The sequence below is a fragment of the Cynocephalus volans genome, chromosome 14, assembly GCF_027409185.1.
Source record: "Cynocephalus volans isolate mCynVol1 chromosome 14, mCynVol1.pri, whole genome shotgun sequence".
Classification (NCBI taxonomy): Eukaryota; Metazoa; Chordata; class Mammalia; order Dermoptera; family Cynocephalidae; genus Cynocephalus; species Cynocephalus volans.
The window spans coordinates 87,263,405-87,282,178 of NC_084473.1; the positions used below are offsets into that span (position 1 = coordinate 87,263,405).

At 45.3% G+C, this 18,774-nt stretch overlaps 1 protein-coding gene across 2 annotated transcripts in view; it reads right to left on the reverse strand.

The window, feature by feature from the left end:
* Nucleotides 1-6,011: 6,011 nt before the first annotated feature.
* BCL2L11 (BCL2 like 11) overlaps nucleotides 6,012-18,774 on the reverse strand; it is a 39,806-nt gene continuing 27,043 nt past the window's right edge. The window contains exon 4 of one of the 2 annotated variants that reach the window (XM_063078469.1): nucleotides 6,012-6,405. In XM_063078469.1, the coding sequence (XP_062934539.1) occupies nucleotides 6,307-6,405 (99 nt within the window). In that variant the 3' untranslated portion in view covers nucleotides 6,012-6,306. Of the gene's footprint in view, nucleotides 6,406-16,995; nucleotides 17,040-18,774 lie in introns of those variants that run through there. The other variant, XM_063078468.1, reaches the window with a different exon arrangement.

Below are 18,774 nucleotides of genomic sequence, written 5' to 3' on the forward strand. Positions count from 1 at the left end.
ATGCACACTTATGATTTGTATGTTTTACCTCTGAAAGAAAAAAGTATATAAAAGTTAATAAACTGTAAATATGTATACTAAAGCATTTAGGGATAACAGTACTAATGACTACAACTTATGCTGAAATGCACCAAAAAATGAATTGAAAGGATGGACATAGGATAATGCAAATATAGTAAAACTTTAAAGGTAAATGCTTGGTAGGTAGTGTGTGTATGGGTGCTCTGTACCACTTTGACTTTTCTGTATGTTTGAAAACACTCATAATAAAATGTTGCGGAAAAAAGGTAAGCAAACAGACAAGGAAAAATATTTCCAACATATAAGATATTTTGGTCCAGAACATTTAAAGAGGTAATCAGCAACAGGAAAATGAAAAACTCAATTGAAAGTCAGCATAGGCCTTCAGAAAAAAAAAGCAAATGCCAACAATACTTGAAAAGATGAACCCACTCATAAATATAAAAATTCAATTTAAACCAACAATACCACTCACTCTTCACCCACCTGGCTGGTATCAGCTTGTAAATATTTTACAGAGTGTTTTAGGGTAAGTGGTATTCTCACGTGCTGCTGGTGGCTGTGGGAAGTGTCAGCCATGCTGACAACATCTGCAGGAGTCCCAGCTCCCTGCAGCTGCACCAGAGGAGGGTAGTGGTGAGCACACTCTTACACCTGTGCTCTGGCACTTGACACAGTAGTTAAATGAAGCAGAGTCACCATGGAAAGATCTATGACCTTTTGCTAAGTCAGAACCACGTACAGAGTTACAGCACTTACAGAAAAAGCAAAACTGCTGTGTAAGTCCACACACACGCACACGCCACAGCAAATAAAAGGGTCTGATGGAGTTTGGACATGTCGTCCCATCAAAACTCATGTGGAAATCTGATCCCCAATGTGGAAGTGTTTGAGTCATGGGGGTAGATCCCTCATGAATGGATTAATGCTCTCCCTGGGGGGTGGGGTAGTGAGTGTGTTCTGGATCTATGAGTTCCCATGAGAGCTGGTCATTTAAAAGAGTCTGGCACATCCCCCCCACCTCTCTTGCTTCACTCTCACCATGTGATCTGCTTGTACCCACCAGCTGCCTGCCACTATCCATGGGTAGAAACAGCCTGAGGCCCATACCAGATGCAGCTGTCCCAAAATCGTAAGCCAGATAAACCTCTTATTTATAGATTACCCAGTCTCAGGTAATTCTGTTATAGCAAAACAAAACAGACTAATAGAGGGTCTGGATAAATGCAAACTCCTACCTTGATGAGGAAACATGACTGGGGTTGGCAACCAGAACAACTTGATTTGAAATAAATATAATTTGAAATAAATTCATTAATTTTAAATTTAAAGCCATACTCATGTTATCGTTCACCTAATTAAAAGCATTAACAGGTTACTAGCTTAAAATAAAACTCAGCCACCAGTCTTTCACCTTCTCAGCACTTACTTCAGAGTAAAAGTGGCAAATTATGTACATATCAGGATTTTATAATCTGTATCCCCAAACCAGGCTCTAATTTCTCTCAATCATCCCTAAATCAATTCACACCCACTGTGCACCGCAGGATCAGTTCACACACTGGTGCAGGCTCTTGTTGGTGACCCCTCTGGCTCTGAGCAGATGCTGCAGACAAGCCCTTTCTACTGGAGTCAAACCAGACTTATCTTTGGCTGTTTACTCAAATTATGAGATGGGGTAGCATGGCAGGGGACATGCCATCATCACTAATCAATACAGTGCAGAGCTGCCTCCTAACTCCCCTCTCCCTGCACACCCCCTCTGCCTGGTGCTGAGTCACAGCTGACTATGTGGGCAGAATACTTTGCCCGCAGTCGCGCCAGCCACTTCAAAACTTTAAAGAGCGCTTTACTTTTAAGTATACTACACATGTCTAAGATCTACACAAAGCTAATACATTCTCTGACTGATAAAGGGCAGGTGTGTGGGCGTAGGTAGGTTCATGTATAATGTAGCCGTTTCTCAATCATTTTCTCAAAATAATCAAACAGTTCAGCAAATCTAGTTGAAAGTTTTATTTATATAAAATTCATTAAGAACATAAAAGATTGAGTTTCTTAAAAAATCTGCAGTTATTTACAGCAGTATTGCACAAGTAAAGTGGCAATTACCCTGTCAAAATTTGTCAGTGCAAAACACAAGTGAGCCAGGGAAACTGCAATACAAATGCTACATATGCTGGGCCTTAGGGAACAAGTTAGTGACGGATCAGTATACAGACAGATCAGTGCTATTTATAAGTGGGTACCTGATGGGTTCTGACACGGTAACCAATGGTCACAGAACCTAGACATAACACCTATGAGAGCTTCTAAAGTCTGAAATCCCCAAATAAAAGTAGTCAAGTTACTTAGCTGGGAGCTTGAGGATGCTTCTTGGACACAATGCTGTTTGGAGTAGACCCCTACTGATTTAGTGTCACGTGTGGACACACACATGCTGAGCGGACACACACAGGAACCAGGCTAAATCAGCAGGGATGACAGACCATCTGCACAGAGCCACTCGTTAGTCTCCCTAAAGCTTCCATGAGCTTCCACATCTTGACACCCAATCCAGTGGGTGTCAACCTCTCTCCAAGGGGATGGAGAATCAGAAGGGTATTGACCCGAAGAATCAGGCTGACCAAACACAGTGATCAAATGATGGGGTGGGGGGGCGGGCTATACAATCAGTTCCTGAAGACAATTTAGTCCACACCTCAAAGCACAGGACACCACGCAGCAAGTGAGGGACAAACTCAACTACGGACCAGTTGCCAACAAGGGGCTAGTGGCACGAGGTGGTCCTGAAGCAGGAGCCACCTGTCCCTTCATCCTGCCTGACGCCCTGGCCAACCACATGGCAGCACCTCCCGAGGTGACACATTTTTATTTCTTGCAACAGTTACCAGGGATGAATTTTCATGGGAAAAATCTTTCCCATCTCCTAATTAAAAAAATGAAGATACAGCCTGATGATATATTAGCAAATCTGCTTCCATGAGAACTTTGGAACAAACAGAAGGTTGCAAGGTATTTCTTAGAGTAGAATTTTGTTGCCTGCCAGATTTAGTTTCTCATTGGCATCTAAACATAAACTTCATCATAACGGCAGCAAAGCCAAAGAACTGAAACCCATTTGACCAGAGAAATACCAGGACCTAAAGCTGGAGGACCACCCTGGGAAGACCATGTGGTCTGCAATGAGCTGACCAGTCCCCACTTCACACCTTGGGAATTAAAGCAATTCACGGGACAGTGGGGTTGTGGGGGACAGGGATGTCAACACTTTTCAGACCTTAAGACATTAAATAAGCAGAAAATAAATATACAATATTTCTACAAGTTACAGCATTATGAAACAGTAGGACACATTACACAAAAAAAGAATCTACAATATTTACAATCCTTGATTCTGAAAAATGTTTAGAAAAACAGTGATTTTTACTCATTTACGCTGTACAAAATTTTACAAGAAAGGTAAAAGAAACACAATTGCACACAGACATTTGGCTCAGTTGATAAGTAAGATATGATCTCCTAATCTAATAAATAGTCAAAATATATACATTATCAAGAAGGGGAAACAGCAGGAAATTGTATTCCACTGTGTACTTTTTTTTTTTTTTAAATCAGAAGGAATTTTAAACTGTTTTCTCCACACTCCCCCCAAAATTCTTCATCAACTTGTTTCTGGGAAGGAAATCTGAAGAGTCACTCACGAAGTTATTTTGTTTGTGTTTATTGCATTTCCGCGTTAGGTCACAGGACACTTTTTAGAAACCTCACATGGGGAGAGGTTGTCAAGGCACAAAACCCGCATTAAGTTTCAAAAAAGAGATCTGGTTCTTTTCTCTCCAAAAAAAAAAATGATAATAGTAAAAAAAATCAAAAGTAAAAGGTATACCCAGGGGAGGTATAAGTTCTGCAGGGAGGGGAGGCATCTTGATAAACAGATACATACAGTACAGAGACATCCAGTCATCTAAGTTCTGGTGCCAACATCCTGTTCTTTAATACTTCTACAATTCATAGAATCTCTTATTTCCTCAGGAGCTGTTTCCCCGGCAGCATGGAGGGCTGGAGGCTGCCAGGCCAGAGGTCAACATGCTTGCACAGCGCCTGGGCACCGGCCAAGCAGGGCCTCCTACCCGCGCTTCCCAGAGCTGTGTCACGTGCTCCCAGAGCGCTGCAGTGCTGAAGAAACAGGGTAAAGTGCTCCAGTAGGAGAGACTGGCACATGAATCTGGAGATCCTGGGAGGAGAGTGGCCCAGAACCAAATATGTCTTTGGTGTGTGTGTCCTGCAGGCCCATGGCTACAATGCTACCACCTCCTAACAAACGTGGGCTTTGTGTGACCCCACAAATGGGTTCAAGACACATAAGAAACACGCTGCACTCCAATACAGCTTTGAAAATATTCAAAACCCCAGAGATTTGGGGGGTAAAGGAAAAATTTAAAAAAAGAATATTTGGACTCAATTCATTTCTATCTAAAGAAAAAAGTATATATGCTATATATATACAAAAATTATAAAGATACAAATGAATAGATTTCCTACTTAATAATGCGAAAACACTGGTCCTCTATCTGGCAAAAGCAAATACGACAGTTGTTGGCACTGCTGACTCGTTTGAAAATCCAGGTATTTCATTTAAAAAGTTGTTTAATGATGGGAGTTTTCAAAAATTGTAGGAGCTATGGGGTTCACTGGATCATCTCCACTCCTTTCACTGCTTCCTAATCTCTTTCTCAACTAGTTCTCCCCAGTTGTTTGCTTGCCTTTGAAATGACTGACCAACGCGTAGGCTTCCATTCACTGCGATCCTGAGGGCAGGTGCAGAGAAACAGCATCCCCACAGAGCTGCACGCAAGAAGGCCTGACAAAACCACCTGCCCCAAGAGAGATGGAAAACCTGACATCCTTCAGGAGACCGAGACCATTTCAGACTTCTGCCCAATTAAGTTATTCTACAGCACTGGTAGAATTAAGCCTATATTTAAAAGTGGACTTAGAGAAGTGGGGACTAAGTATCAGGCACCACAGGCCAAGTAAACTCTGAATTGGATTAAAAGCCAGAAAATGGTCATCTGAAGACCCCGCCTGTGGCCTGTGCCTATTCCCACAAGGGCACAAATCTGGATGCCCGCAGCTGGACCCTGTTGTATGTGGGTGTGTGGACCATCTGGGACTTGAGGCTGATGGGGTATCCTGCGAACATGGGAAAGCCTGCAACTAGAAAGCCCACAGCATGAAGGGGTATAATACTTAGTACGCTGTAATTAATGCTATTACCTCTTCCGAATACTTCTAAATGCCAAACCCATCAAAACTAAATGAAAACCAACACCAAGTACTTCTCACTTAGTCAACTAGTAAGAGATTGATTGAGCTGTGTATGATACAGGCAGATATTAACTCTTATTCTGACCCAATTACATTTTGTCATGAAAACACACTAGATCGAATCTGTGCATCAGAGTCCAGACAGAGCAGAGGAGCCTCATATAAAGGAGATCAGGAAAACACAAAAAAATAGTCTGAAATTTTGCGACAAATACAACTAAATTTAAGGAGGTACATAAATATTTACAAAATAGAAATGGCATATCAATCAATGCACAATGAAAATCAATACTTTGCCTCTTTAGTTAGTTCTATTTCATAAGAACTCTTTTGGTATTAATAATAATTAAAAAACAAAAAAAAGGTCAAAGAGGCAATGGTGGGGGTGGGGAGCACATCATACTTCTCCCTGTTTAAAAATTCTGTACAGTAATTTCTAAAAATAAACTAAGGCAGCTTCATAAATTAGCTGGCTCAGTTTCCACTGCAGGGTTTACATAATCCTCTGAGAGTAATCAAAAGGTTCTTAAAATTTTAGTACAAAAATCATTCATGAGTTAGTTAAAAAGTTTCCATTTCCTTTTTGAAAAACCTGTTCTTATTAAAGACAAAAAACAAAAACAAAAAAAAAAACATGGCATGTAAACACCATTCTTGCATAAAATCCTGCTCCAAAGAACCATGATTTGTACATTTAAAAAGAAAAAGAAAAACCTCCCTCATTTACATTCACAACAAACTTCCATTAGGAATTCTGCCGTGTGGTGATGAACAGGAAGGCTGGGTGCGTGTCCAGCTCGGTGTCTTCTGAACGCGTTTCCCTGGCCCTCTGCACATCCTCTCTGGGAAAGAACCGCCAGCGGCACAGTAATGGCACCAGGAGCCAGTGGTGCTGGGGCCTGTCGGTGTGAGCAAGCGAATGTCTGCACACATCTCGGCTCCGAGAAGAAACCATCAGTGCATTCTCCACACCAGGCGGATGATGTAACGTAACAGTCGCAAGATAACCATTTGTGGGTGGTCTTCGGCTGCTTGGTAATTGTTAAAAAATACCTGAAACAACAAAAGCAAAGCTTCTTAGTTTCTTCCTCATTATTTTTGGGGGGATGGCCATATTTAAGTGAACCCATCCCCTCTTAATCGCTATGGAAGGCACCCCTTAAACAGCACTGTATCATCGAAGTACAATTCCTGAGATTGCTGAGGGGACTCATCTGCATTTCTCCTGCAAAGGAGAGATGTTACTACTTAAAACGGCAGCCGCACCAAATGATTTTCTCCTTCTTAAAATAGAAAACTAAAGCAACCAAAAGAATGGTTAGGGAACTCAAAAAGAATCCCTGAACCTCCAAAACTCAGTACAGGTGCCAGAGAAAGGTCATCCTCAGTCACTGGAGCTGGTGTCCACGGAAGAGGCCGGGGGGGGGACAGAAGAAGGGAAAGAATGAACTTGGCGGATGTGAAGGAACAATCTTACTACTCAAGTTAATTGATATTCAAATATGTTTCATACTCCCCCAAGAGTGTGGTGGGGGAGGGGGAGACAGAGCAATTAAGAACAACAAGAAGCCTTTTTGCCAGCGACCACTCTATGTTCAAAAGGAAATCACCAGATGATGTAGACAGTCTCATGTGTGGCTTAGTCATTTAAGGAAACCACCAGGGCAGGTTGGAAACGGGGCGGTGAAACAGGGTGCAGCTCATGGCACTGAGGCAGATGCCTTCTGTTGCCGTTTTTGGCTGCTCGGAATTCTGTCTTGAGCTTACCCACAGAACGGATTAGAACCTGAAGACATGAGAACTCTGGAACCTTTAAATCATCTTGCTCTGTCTCCCCCTCCCCCACCATACACCGGGTGTGGGAGGGTGGGGGTCGACTCCACCTTGTGTCCGTGACCATGGGCATCCGCTGGGTCAGTGTTTGTCCAGCGAGCAGTCAGAGGTACATCACTGCGTCACTTTATTTAGCTTCTTAGGGCAGATTACCCCAAATCACTGGTTTTGCAAATAAATTACAGCTCCCAGAACGGTCACCCTTCTTGCTCTGGAGGGGATGCTCCCAACGTACTGTCCATCGCAGGAACCGACTGTGAGTCAGGCTGAGACCACTGTCCCCTCTCAGACCCCAAACCTCCCCCCGAGACAGCAGCTGTGTGCAGAGCTCTCCCCTCCTTACTGCTGACACAAGCTCTCAAGGCTTGTCTGACAGAACAGGGCTGTGACAAGGCTAGGGCACTTCCCGCTTCCTTCCAGAACAAGACTGGAGGAAATCGCTTTATATAAGCGACTCCTGAGGAGGCACTTGTAACCACAGGCTGCGATTTTTATCTGTTTTACACACAAGATTGTTTTGTTTTGATTTAACTTTCAAAATTACTTTGCTGCTTCTGTGTGAGAATAATTTAGGGGAAGGTAATTTTAGTGTAGAGTAGTATTAATAGGTTGAAAGAGGCTTATTCAAAATAAAACCATGACTTACTGAAATGAAGAAAGCATATGGTGTGATGGGCTAAGTAATCGATCCAAGGTGGGGAGTCTCCTGCCGGCCTGGTCAGTGCTGTAGTGCTGTCCTTGGTATGAATAGAGAATGGGGGCTGACACTGAATTTCATATGCCAGTACTGCAGTGTATGAGAGGAGACCCTTCTACCCACCCTCTGAAGAGACAGCAGGTGGACAATGGTGGCTGTCACCAAGGGTAGGAAGAAGTCTCTTTCCAAGAAATGTCTCTCCAAGCTCCTAGAGTTCTGCTTTCATCTCAGATGTAAAGAATACAGGAGTACTCAAACACACTCTGGGGAGGGTGTGTGATGCAGGAAATTTTGGCAAAAGGAATGCCCAGTCGCTGACTAATGAGAAGATGCTATAGCACTTCAGTCTGCAAGGATGCCAGATGCCTGTCCTCTCAGATGGCGGGCATGACAACATGGTACATGCTTTTAAGCCAGCGAACAATTGCTCTTGGACAACATTCAACGGAGGAAGTCATGACCAGTGACTCAAAGAGCTGTGCCAGCCCAGAGAGCCCTTGACAGCTGGCACAGTGGCTGAAGCTGCTGCTGGCTCAGCACGCACAGCCCATACTGCAGAAAACAGCTGGAGGATGTGCAGCGCCTGTTTCCAGCAAATTCACTGTCCTCTAATACCTGCAGCCATAAAAATCAGTGTGGTCGTGGGAGCTCATGGTCTGGGCCTCATCACGCTAACATGGGGCAGGTGGCCCAAGGCTGCGGCTGGGTGAGGATGTGGAACCATGGCCCCATGCTCAGCATCATGCAGCTCGCCTATAGCGGCAGCCAGCTCAAGGGCTCCACACACGGGAGATCTCCCTGCCATGTCTACACGAGGAACTGCTGCTACGATTTAGCTCTTAACTCAGGGCCTTTGGTTTGGGGTAGCTGAAGGGATTAGGAGAGAGTTCAAAGCAAACACACACCAAGTGGGTTCGGGAAATCGCAAGTCAGGCCTAAAAATGACAATCACAGTGTTGTGTGGGTGTATGTGTGTTGGGGGTGAGGGGAGCACTTGTTAAATGCAAATGTAACAGTAAGACTGACCAAGCACTGTCATTTGCTGTGCCAGTGGTCCCTGACATTTGATGCGGGCTCAGGAGGACAATAACAGCACACATAAGCAGCACCATTAGCAGCAATAATACCCAAAGCCTTCTTCGAGACCTGCTGTCTCTGTGGAGCTGGTCTTCCCAGCCAGCGTTCAGGGATTCTGTGTCTGCTCAGGTGGTTCTGAAACAGGCAGAAGGGGCACCTGTTGTGTATCAGAGGTTTATTTAAGTTCTGCCACCCCAAAACTGAACAATGTAAGAAAAACAGACTGTCTTTCCTGATTAGAAGCATTTGAACCAAAGATTAAAATAAGTGCAATCAGGAAAGAAGCTTCACCCTCCCCGCCGCCGAAACTTCTGGATGTTCTCTTTTGTTATGGCCAAATCGTGTTCCCCAAATTCATACGTTGCAGTCCTAACCCCCAGTACTTCAGAAAAGGACGATATTTGGAAATGGGGTCTTTAACAAGGTGACTAAGTTAAAATGAGGTCACTGGGGTGGGCACCAATCCAAGGTGTCCTTAGAGGAAGAGGAGATTAGGACACAGACACACACAGAGGGAAGAAAGACCATGTGAAGAGACACAGGGAGAAGGTGGCCACCTACAGGTCAACAAGTGAGGCCTTGGAAGAAACCAACCCTGCTGACACCTCAATTGCAGACTTCTGGCCTCCAGAAACTGTGAGATAATAAATTTCTGTTGTTTAAGCCACCCTGTTTGTGGAACTTTATACCGCTGCCCTAGCAAACAGGTACACCCTTTCGTTCATGCTTAACTATCATTCCTGGTCCTTCACCCTTTAAGTGAAAACAACACTTCTTAGGTCAGAGTTGACTAACTTCTGTTTAGTCTAAATCACAAAATATTTTAGAAAGATATATATGATGATGACTCGTTCAGGTGAAGATCATTATTTTAAAAAGAAAAACCTGTTACTAAGTATAAGCAGTTTAGTGACAGGTACTACAGCTCTCTTCCTCACGTGCACATACACAAAAGCACAGGTGCCTGGAGAGCAGGGCCCCGTTCTGCGGAGCTACATGAGGGCTGGGTTACTTGGGGCAACTGACTTTTATGGCCATCCCACATGTCCACAGGATGACCGTTCAGTGCTCACAGCTTTGTCTCCTTCCTGTGCCCCTGTTCCTGATAGCCTACACCCCTCTCCGGGTGAGGGGCTCCTGCCTATGTCACAGCAGGACCCGACCTCGCAGCACAGGTCCACGTACCCACCAGGTCTGATGGGTGAGGCCTGTGTCACTAGCACAAGATAGTAAACAAGATAATACAGCAAGGACAAGTCAGAGGTGAATAAAGTGAGAGATAAACAAAGCAAGAGAAGTGCTTGCTAGGCAGGCAGGTGGGAAGCCGGACAGGAAGGCATGGGGGGGGCTCATTCCTCCAATGAGTCTGGAAGGAAGAAGAGAGCTACCTGGAGAAATGACAGGAGAAAGGGTCTTAGTTCCAGGGAAAGAAATGAGCTGAGCAATGGCAGGAAGGTGCATTTGAGCAGGGAAGACAGCTCAGAACAGGTAATACTTTAAATGGTGCATAAGTACTTGATTTCTCATAATAAACCAGAGTGAAAAACTATGCCAAGTTATTGGGCTGTTCCCCATAGGCTAGTCCCCTCAAAGTGGAACAATGCTGGATCCAGAGTTTCCAAGTTTCCCTGATACAGACCTAGGGTGTCTTCTCTAAGAGAAGAAAAATGCCCTTTGAGACATTGTCAAGAGCATCCCAGCAGACAATTCCTACACAATTCCTTGTATGCACACATGATGTCCAGGGAGGGACTATGCCAAGGGAACGCCCAAAGCACAGCAAGTCCATGCCGACTTTCCAGTGGCTAGGAGCGGCCAGCACAGCGTGGGACACAGCACAGGATAGGATCATGGACACTCCAACTGTACCACTGCCACCCTGAGATACAACACGCATGGCTGGGGCCTGGTCTAGAGGATGACTGGACATAGCCACAGGCCACCACTACAGCCGTAGCACCAGGACCACCTGCAATTTACACGTGGGACAACCAATCAAGTATCAGGGAATACAATTACATTTTAATGCCAAAATAATCACAGGAAAACAATGCTCTCTTGCTCTGTCCAGGGAAACAGGTTCTCGGGAAACAAAAGAGGCCTTGACGCCAGGCTGCCCCAGGGACCTGGTCAGGTTGACCACCAGACACCTGCAGAATCAGCTTCAGCACCTGCAGAGATGATCTGGCTTCCGAAAAGCTGCCCAAGGTATACCAGGCCTTCAGACTCTGTGTGCCCAAGTTAGGGACAGGAGAATCACCCACTGCCACCACTAGATGAAACAACTTAGCACATACTTTTCAGTCTTCATAACAACCCTGTGAGCCACTGTAGCTCTCCCTGTGCCATTCTGCCAACAGGGAGTTAGGCCAAGAGGGCCAGCAATTGGCTCGAGGTGGCAGAGCCCAGAAGGGGACTCCCTACCAAAAAGGCACACATCACCTGAGATAACACAAAGCTCCCAGAAAGGAAGGAGGTGACACGGAAGTTGGAGTACCCCGGGAAGTACAGAAGTTAAGAGGGGGCTCTGGAGCCAGCACCGCCCCCTCCTCACAACTCACAGGCCAGGTGTCCAGGATTGGCCCGTCACTCCTCAAACCAGAAGAAAGCCTTGCCTTAGGTCGAAATGAGGTTACTGACCAAGCTTGTGGAAAGAGAATCGAGACCACACCAAGTGATTCCAACAACTCAACTTGGGCTTCAGCACAGTGTGGATCACAAGCCCACCAGTCCATGCTCCAAAGGCAGGGCTAGAACGCGCTGGGCCAAATGATGCAATAAACACAACACACATGCACACTCAGCACTGCCTGAAGGGACTTACAATAAAAACACACAGATATGCACAGCACAACAAAAATAAAAGTTGAGAGAGATGAGAAATGATGTCAAGAAAGAGACTTATCCTGGGAATCAGGGGCAAAATTTGCTGCAAGAGAGCCATGATTTAGGTGAGAGTGTCCTGGCAGTCAAAGTAACAAGGGAAACAGACACTATCGTCCTCATCGTATAGAAGCAAGCTCAATACCAAATTCTAAGAGATAACTCAGAAAGCAGGTATACCTATACAACTCTGAGACTCAGAGGAATTTAACTTTTTCAAAAACAAATCTTTAAGTGATAATATATTACAGAAGACTGAAGTCTTGACTATGTGACCAGGAAGGACTCTGACAGAGGGGGAACCTCTGCTCCAGGTTTGGGCAACTGAGGATGCGATATCTGTCTGGATGGTATTTGTCCCCCATGGGCTGTGGGACAGAGGACCTGGGATGGACATTCAGGAGCCCAAGAATACCCAGGGACCATCATGGCCATCTTCTGGGACAGTGCTGAGCACTGCCATTAATCAAAGGTGGTAGAGCGGGGTGGGGGACATGAAGTTTCTGATGGAAGACCACCCCACCTTTCTACCCATTCAACCAGCAATCAAAACAGTATTTTAAATGGCAACAAGTAAGGCAGAGATCAGATAGAAAAAGGCCCTGCATGTGATGGGCACAATGAGAAGATCTTCAGGAGGATCTGGCCTCTCTCCACTTTCAGACCAAGAACCACAGTAAATTGCACCCCAGCTAGGATTTCAGTGCTGTTGTCAGACCAATGCTGCTGCAATACTGCCCAGTGACCAAATCCACTTTCTATTCATCACCACGGCAACGGGGCATTTGCATAGCTTGTGCCTAACTCATTTTGATGTCACAACAGATGTGAAAAGGCTCCATGGGAGCTCCTCTCCCAGATGTGGTATGGTGCCTCCACCCAAAACCAGAAGAGCACACTCCTCTAGCACCATGAAGCTCACAGAACTGCAGCTGATCTGCTATGGTGACAATGTTGTATTCAAAATTCACATAAAAACTACATTTGCATGAACAAAGCTTTTATCCTATTTTTGATGCATTGTTTCAAAGGAACTATTGCAGTTAAGGCTTTTTGTAGGACAACCACTTCCCAAGTTCTAGTGGGGGCTGCCATGCACTTGTTGTTCTTTGGGCAGTGCAACACACACCTCCACTTTGGATTACAGGACCCCAGGCCCAATGCTGTCTGAAATGAACAACTCTTTTTTTTTTTTTTTTTTGGTCTATTTCGTGACCGGCACTCAGCCAGTGAGCGCACCGGCCATTCCTATATAGGATCCGAACCCGCGGCGGGAGCGTTGCCGCGCTTCCAGCGCCGCACTCTCCCGAGTGCGCCACGGGCTCGGCCCTGAAATGAACAGCTCTGACCACCACCTGTCACTCTGACCACCCACCACCTTTGAAGTCTGTCACTGTTCTACGGCCAGCCACAGAGAGGTCAAAGGCTGTTCTTACATCTCCAGTGTGAGGCACGATGAGATGAAATATTAAATTCAGAGCAGGAACAAACTGTTCCGAAATGCCCCAGCCCCAGAAAAATGCTAAGTGAGATGTAACATAGTTTAACCACAACCCAAACCTCTCTGCTTTGGTTCAGCTGGTAGAAGTCTAAGGAAGGATGATGTGGGAGGCTTCTTGTTTTTGTACGTCTGCACAAGGGACAAGCCTTACTGTGTGTGCATCTTCATTTCCTCCTTAAGAGATTAAAAAAACCCAGTTGGACCTCCCTGAAGTCCCCCTCCAGACACCTGCATCTCCTAATGGTTCTGTGCTAATGGCCTCTGACCCACAATTGCAAGAAAGCCCTGCAGGTGTGTGCACCTGCCACACTGAGGGAGCATCACACGTGGTGCAATAAACACAGTGGCCCTTGCCTGCCACCCATTCAGCCATTTAAACACACACCAGGTGCCTCGATCTCATCTCACACTGCGCACGGCCCAGAGAAACACAGCATGTGTCATTGCGGTCAAACACACAGCTTGTTTAAAAGGCAGTTCCAAAGTACCTAGAAGATAGACAGCTGAACAGAGTGCCTGGTGTCATCCTTTCTAAACGTTGAAAACCAACAGAGATGTTTCAATTACAGGTCAAGTTGAGAGAAAACAGAAAAACTATGACAACAGAAGACACTTTTCTAACTCTATCTCTAAATGTTCTCATTTAATCTTCCCCACAGCCCTAAGGGATAAATCAAAAAATAGGCTTCCCAATGGTGAAATGGTAGAGCCAGGGTTCCAGGTCTGACCCCAAAGTCACTGTGTTTCTTCGTGAGACGTGTTTTCCTATGAGATCACACTCTGTCCTCCATAAGTCACAGAAAGCTCTTGTTCAAAAACCTCATTCAAAAAAATGAGTCAGGCACAGTCGAGATAATACAAACCACATGCTCTTCTGAAAGCCTCGGGGAAAACCAGAGAGCTCATTGCTCTCTTGTCACTGTGCTTGTGGCATGGAAACGGCATGGCATAAGGCAGGTATGGAAGGCTCCTGAAACTAAAATCCCAAACTGCCTTCTCCAACTCTAAGGAGAACACTTGCTAAACCTGTAAACCGGCTCACTGATATATGGCAGACACCAGTTTATCTAAGCTCCTCCTGACTGCTTTTGCCATGAAAACTGCCGTTCCGTAAACTCATGTGAATTAAATGTGGGGCAACCCATCACGTCATGAGTTAGGTCTAGTTTGAATTTAATACCTGATATGCCTACTTTTCATTATTCTTTTCTCAGACAGCAAGAGAAAATAGCTTATTTTATTAAACTCCAACACTGAATTAAGAAAGGCCTCCACAGACTTCTCAAAACACACATCTCTGCGTTTGCATTCAGTCTGCGTGATTATCAAGCAGCTACGATTGAGGCCTCTCCCTTGTACATAATTTATAGAAGAATGATTATCATTTACAAAAACAAGAATGAGATAGCACTGAGGTTTTCACTTCTTAGGAAGGATAGCACATAAAGACTTCAAGTTCATATACAGTACAGAAAAATGCTCATGTACTGACACTTCAACTTTTGTTTCCACCAAAACCTGTCTGCAGGCCGCCTTTTCCACCCTACTTTGTCTGATTCAGGGCTATGCCGAAGTCTGTGCTCATCACTTAATTCATGCCTGCACATGCCCTGGACGGAAGTAGGAAGCTGGCAGTGTAAATAAAAGATGCACTGTTTCTTGTGATCAGACAATGAAAGGGTTTTCATTCACTTCTTGCCCCATCTAGAGAGGCTGCCATAGCTTCACGTGCGGCTGTCTGCGCAGTCCACTGCCAGGACATGCCCAAGGCACTGTTGACCGAGAGCAGTCTACCTGTGCACGGAGTGACTGCGAAGCACTTAAGAAGCCACAGAGGGTAAATGATCACAGCTTCGGTACTGGGGTGGGAGAAGGATGATGCTGGTTGCAGAACAGGTCCAGTTACTCCAAGACAAAGTGTTTTTATGATTTGAAGGCCCTAGCACCCTCTCCACAGCCTTGGCCTGCAGCCCCAGCCCAAGATCCCACAATCCCTGCAGAACCAGTGCTCCACATCTGCAGAGGGCCGCAACCTGCACTTGCCGACACTACCTCCAGCAGATGGACAGACATATGTACTCATGTACTTTCTGAGTGATGGGAGAAACTGGAGAAGGCTAGTAACGAACAGTAAGAAATCTGGCTGTCTTGTGTTGATGCACCCACCCATATGGAAGAGGAGGCTTCAAGAAGCAGCCTGCAGACATACAAACACTGCACCACCAGCAAATGCGAGCTGCTTACCTTCTTCACAAATTCCAAAACAAAGATGTCACTTCTCTGAGAACTTCCCTTTGCTCCAGGTGCACTAACATCCCTGGTCTTACCTGAGCTTCACCGACAGCCCTTCCTCTTGAGTCTCACAAATGTGTCACATACAGCAGAGCTGGATACCAGGAGCTGTAAGGTCAGTACACCGTGTGGGCATAATTCATTCAGTAACAAGTGTCTCTGAAGAGCTCTATGACCTCCATGACCCCTGGGCTTTGTCCCACAACATGTTGTACATGTGCCTGGGCTACCAGGGCACCAGAAGGCTGCTATAGGCCAAATCTGAACATTTGAGCATCAAAATAAATATTGAGAGTAACCCACTGAATACAACAAGACCCACGAATCATGTTAGTACACTAAACAAACATACAGGGAAAGCAGAAAGCTCTTCCTCTTTCATAAACTCTTTCCTTCCATTACAAATGGAAAAGTACTAACTTTACAGTGGAAGACACACCTTTGATCAAAGTTAACATCTCTAGTCACAGGGCAAGTGGACATCATGTGCCTCCCAATGTGCTGATGGAGGAATACAAACCCCACCTCTGGAGTATTCCTGCCAGAAATGCACACTTGAATCCCATCACATGGAAACATCGGACCAATCAAATTCAGGGACAGTCTACAAAATCACAACTGCTCTGACCCTTCAAAAATGTCACTGTTGTAAAAGACAAAGACTGAGAAATGGTTCCAAATTAATGGAGTCAGAGACAACACCTAAATTCAACGTGCAATCCTAGACCAGATGTTGGACCAGAAAAAGCCTTTTTTGGGGGTGGGGGGTGGGGAGTGGGGGTTGTCTAAAAAGTACACTGTTGAGACAATTGTTAAAGTCTGAATTAAGGTCCATAGATCAGTTAACAATACCGTAACGCTAATTTCCTGATTTTGATAATTACACTGTAGTTCTGTAAGAGAATATTCTTATTCTCAGGAAATACACACTGAAGTATCTGAGAGGAAGCAAAGGGGTATCAAGACTGGAATTTGTTCTCAAATAGTTCATAAAATAACATGCACATGTGCATGAAGAGAGAGAGGGTTAAAGCAACGTGGCAAAATGTTAACACTGGGGAACCTGAGGTGGGAGATACAAGGTTCGTTGTCCCATTCTTGCAGCATTTAGTAAATCTGAAATTATTTCAAAATAAAAAATTTGCAGAAATCCACACAATATGGAGTAGTGAAACTCCTGCTGGATAGAGGGGACTGGCCGTTCTGCCCCTCGGGGTCACCTGGGGGAACTGCACCAAGCTAGGAGAAGAAAGGGGACAGCACCAGGACTTTGCGCTCACCTGTGCCTCTCTCACCTCCTCGTTCGAGGATCAGCCTCCACAGCTCCGCGTCATACGCTTCCCCACCGCCCTTAAGTGGACTGAACACATGACAACTACACGACAACTTCCTCTACTTCTCTAACTGGAAAAATGGGAAAATATCCTGTCAGGCTTCGCAAGGCTCATGGCAATGAAAGACCAACACTTTAGAAAATGTACTGTAATATACTGTATTAAGCAAATAAAGATACTGAATACTTAAAATGCTAACATCCATCCTAAAGCAGTGTGGCCATGTACACTAGCTCACCAAGGCGTAGTAATTCCCCTTCTGTTGACAGCAGGTAATTTGAATTCATTATTTTCCAAAACAGCTTCCCATTTCCTCCCCAGATTTCTGCCCCCAGTATTCAACAATGGACCATTAGTGTGATTACAGACAATGGACAGTTTTTAATCCAACAAGTAACAAGACAGGCATCTGTGGTACTTGGGTCATTGTGTCACTATTCAGAGTTTCAGAGTCTGGTGTTTGGAACTGGCAATTTATAAAATCTGAAGAATATATTTGCCCTCGTTGTAGAAAAATTAGGTTATAATCTAGACTCTATCTCTACTCCTTCCCCCAATATCCCAGGCTACTAAGCTAAAGTCCTTTAATTATTAGTGACTACATTTTCACATTGGATTATAGTTTAAGATATGCAAAATAAGGTGAATAATTACAAAATCCTGCAAATACTGCAATGAGATTAACTGAAATTTATTTTACTGAAAGCATGGGGAACAACAGGTCACATGTCATTTGAAAAGCAGACATGGCCATCTTAGGGATACACTTGAACACTGAATTGTGGAAAAAGGCCTGGAGGAGAGGGAGGCTGGCTGTGGCCTGTCAGATGCTGCCAACTCATCCTCCGTGGAGAGGGAAGGCAATGAAGGCAACCCAATGGCCTGTGTCTCGTCTGCACGTGCTGACCCACACACGCCGACAGCCGTCACCTGTCACGAGGGGATGGCCATGGACATGGAAGTGCTCCCATCCCCACACCACCCTTAGCCCACTTCTCCTCACTCACCACTCGTGGACAGGCCCAAGGGAATGCCGGTGCAGCCATTCATTCATACTTCATGGTTTAGAGAGAAACGTCTACAAAATATCCTGATCCATATCTAGCTCAGCAGCCACAGGCTCTGACACAATTCCTGCGGCTAGAAGGCTGTGCTGGCTCATCTCAGCCCCCAGAGCTCCTGGAAGTACATGGACTTTGGGGGCACCAGGGCCCACTGCCTCATCTCTTGTGGGCAGCCCCATCCACGTCAGATCCATCCTGAGGGCACCTACAGAGCCCATCCCAGATGGGGGAAGAAGATGGGCCCAGCATGATCACTTCCAGGCCCATCAGGAGAGATCTGCAGGATTCTGACACAGCCCCAAATCAGGACTCGAATGCATTTGCCTACCCTTGTGAAGAGTCCCATTTCCACCCCACCTCGGCAGGAGGACCGATGTCCTGAATACACCATGGTCCTGCTTCTCATGAGTTCCTCTCAGTGACCAGGAAAGAGCTAAGTCCAGCCACACACAGGAACCTCAAAATCCTTTTAGATAACCAAAGCTGAGGAACTGGGGGGAGCAGTAACCTACTGGCAAATTACAAAATCAACCAACCTTCCAAAAAATTCCCATTTCAGAGGTAGGCTGAGAAAGAATTTATGTTCTTTGAACTGGTCCATGTCAGGTGGAGGATGCGTCAAGTATCTTGCCAGTTAAAGACAGTATCATAAGAAATTCCTAAGCCCATTCATCAATGTGACACTTCTCCTTTAATGACAATCATTACCAAAGCACACTTCCCTTCAAGTGCGCACGCACA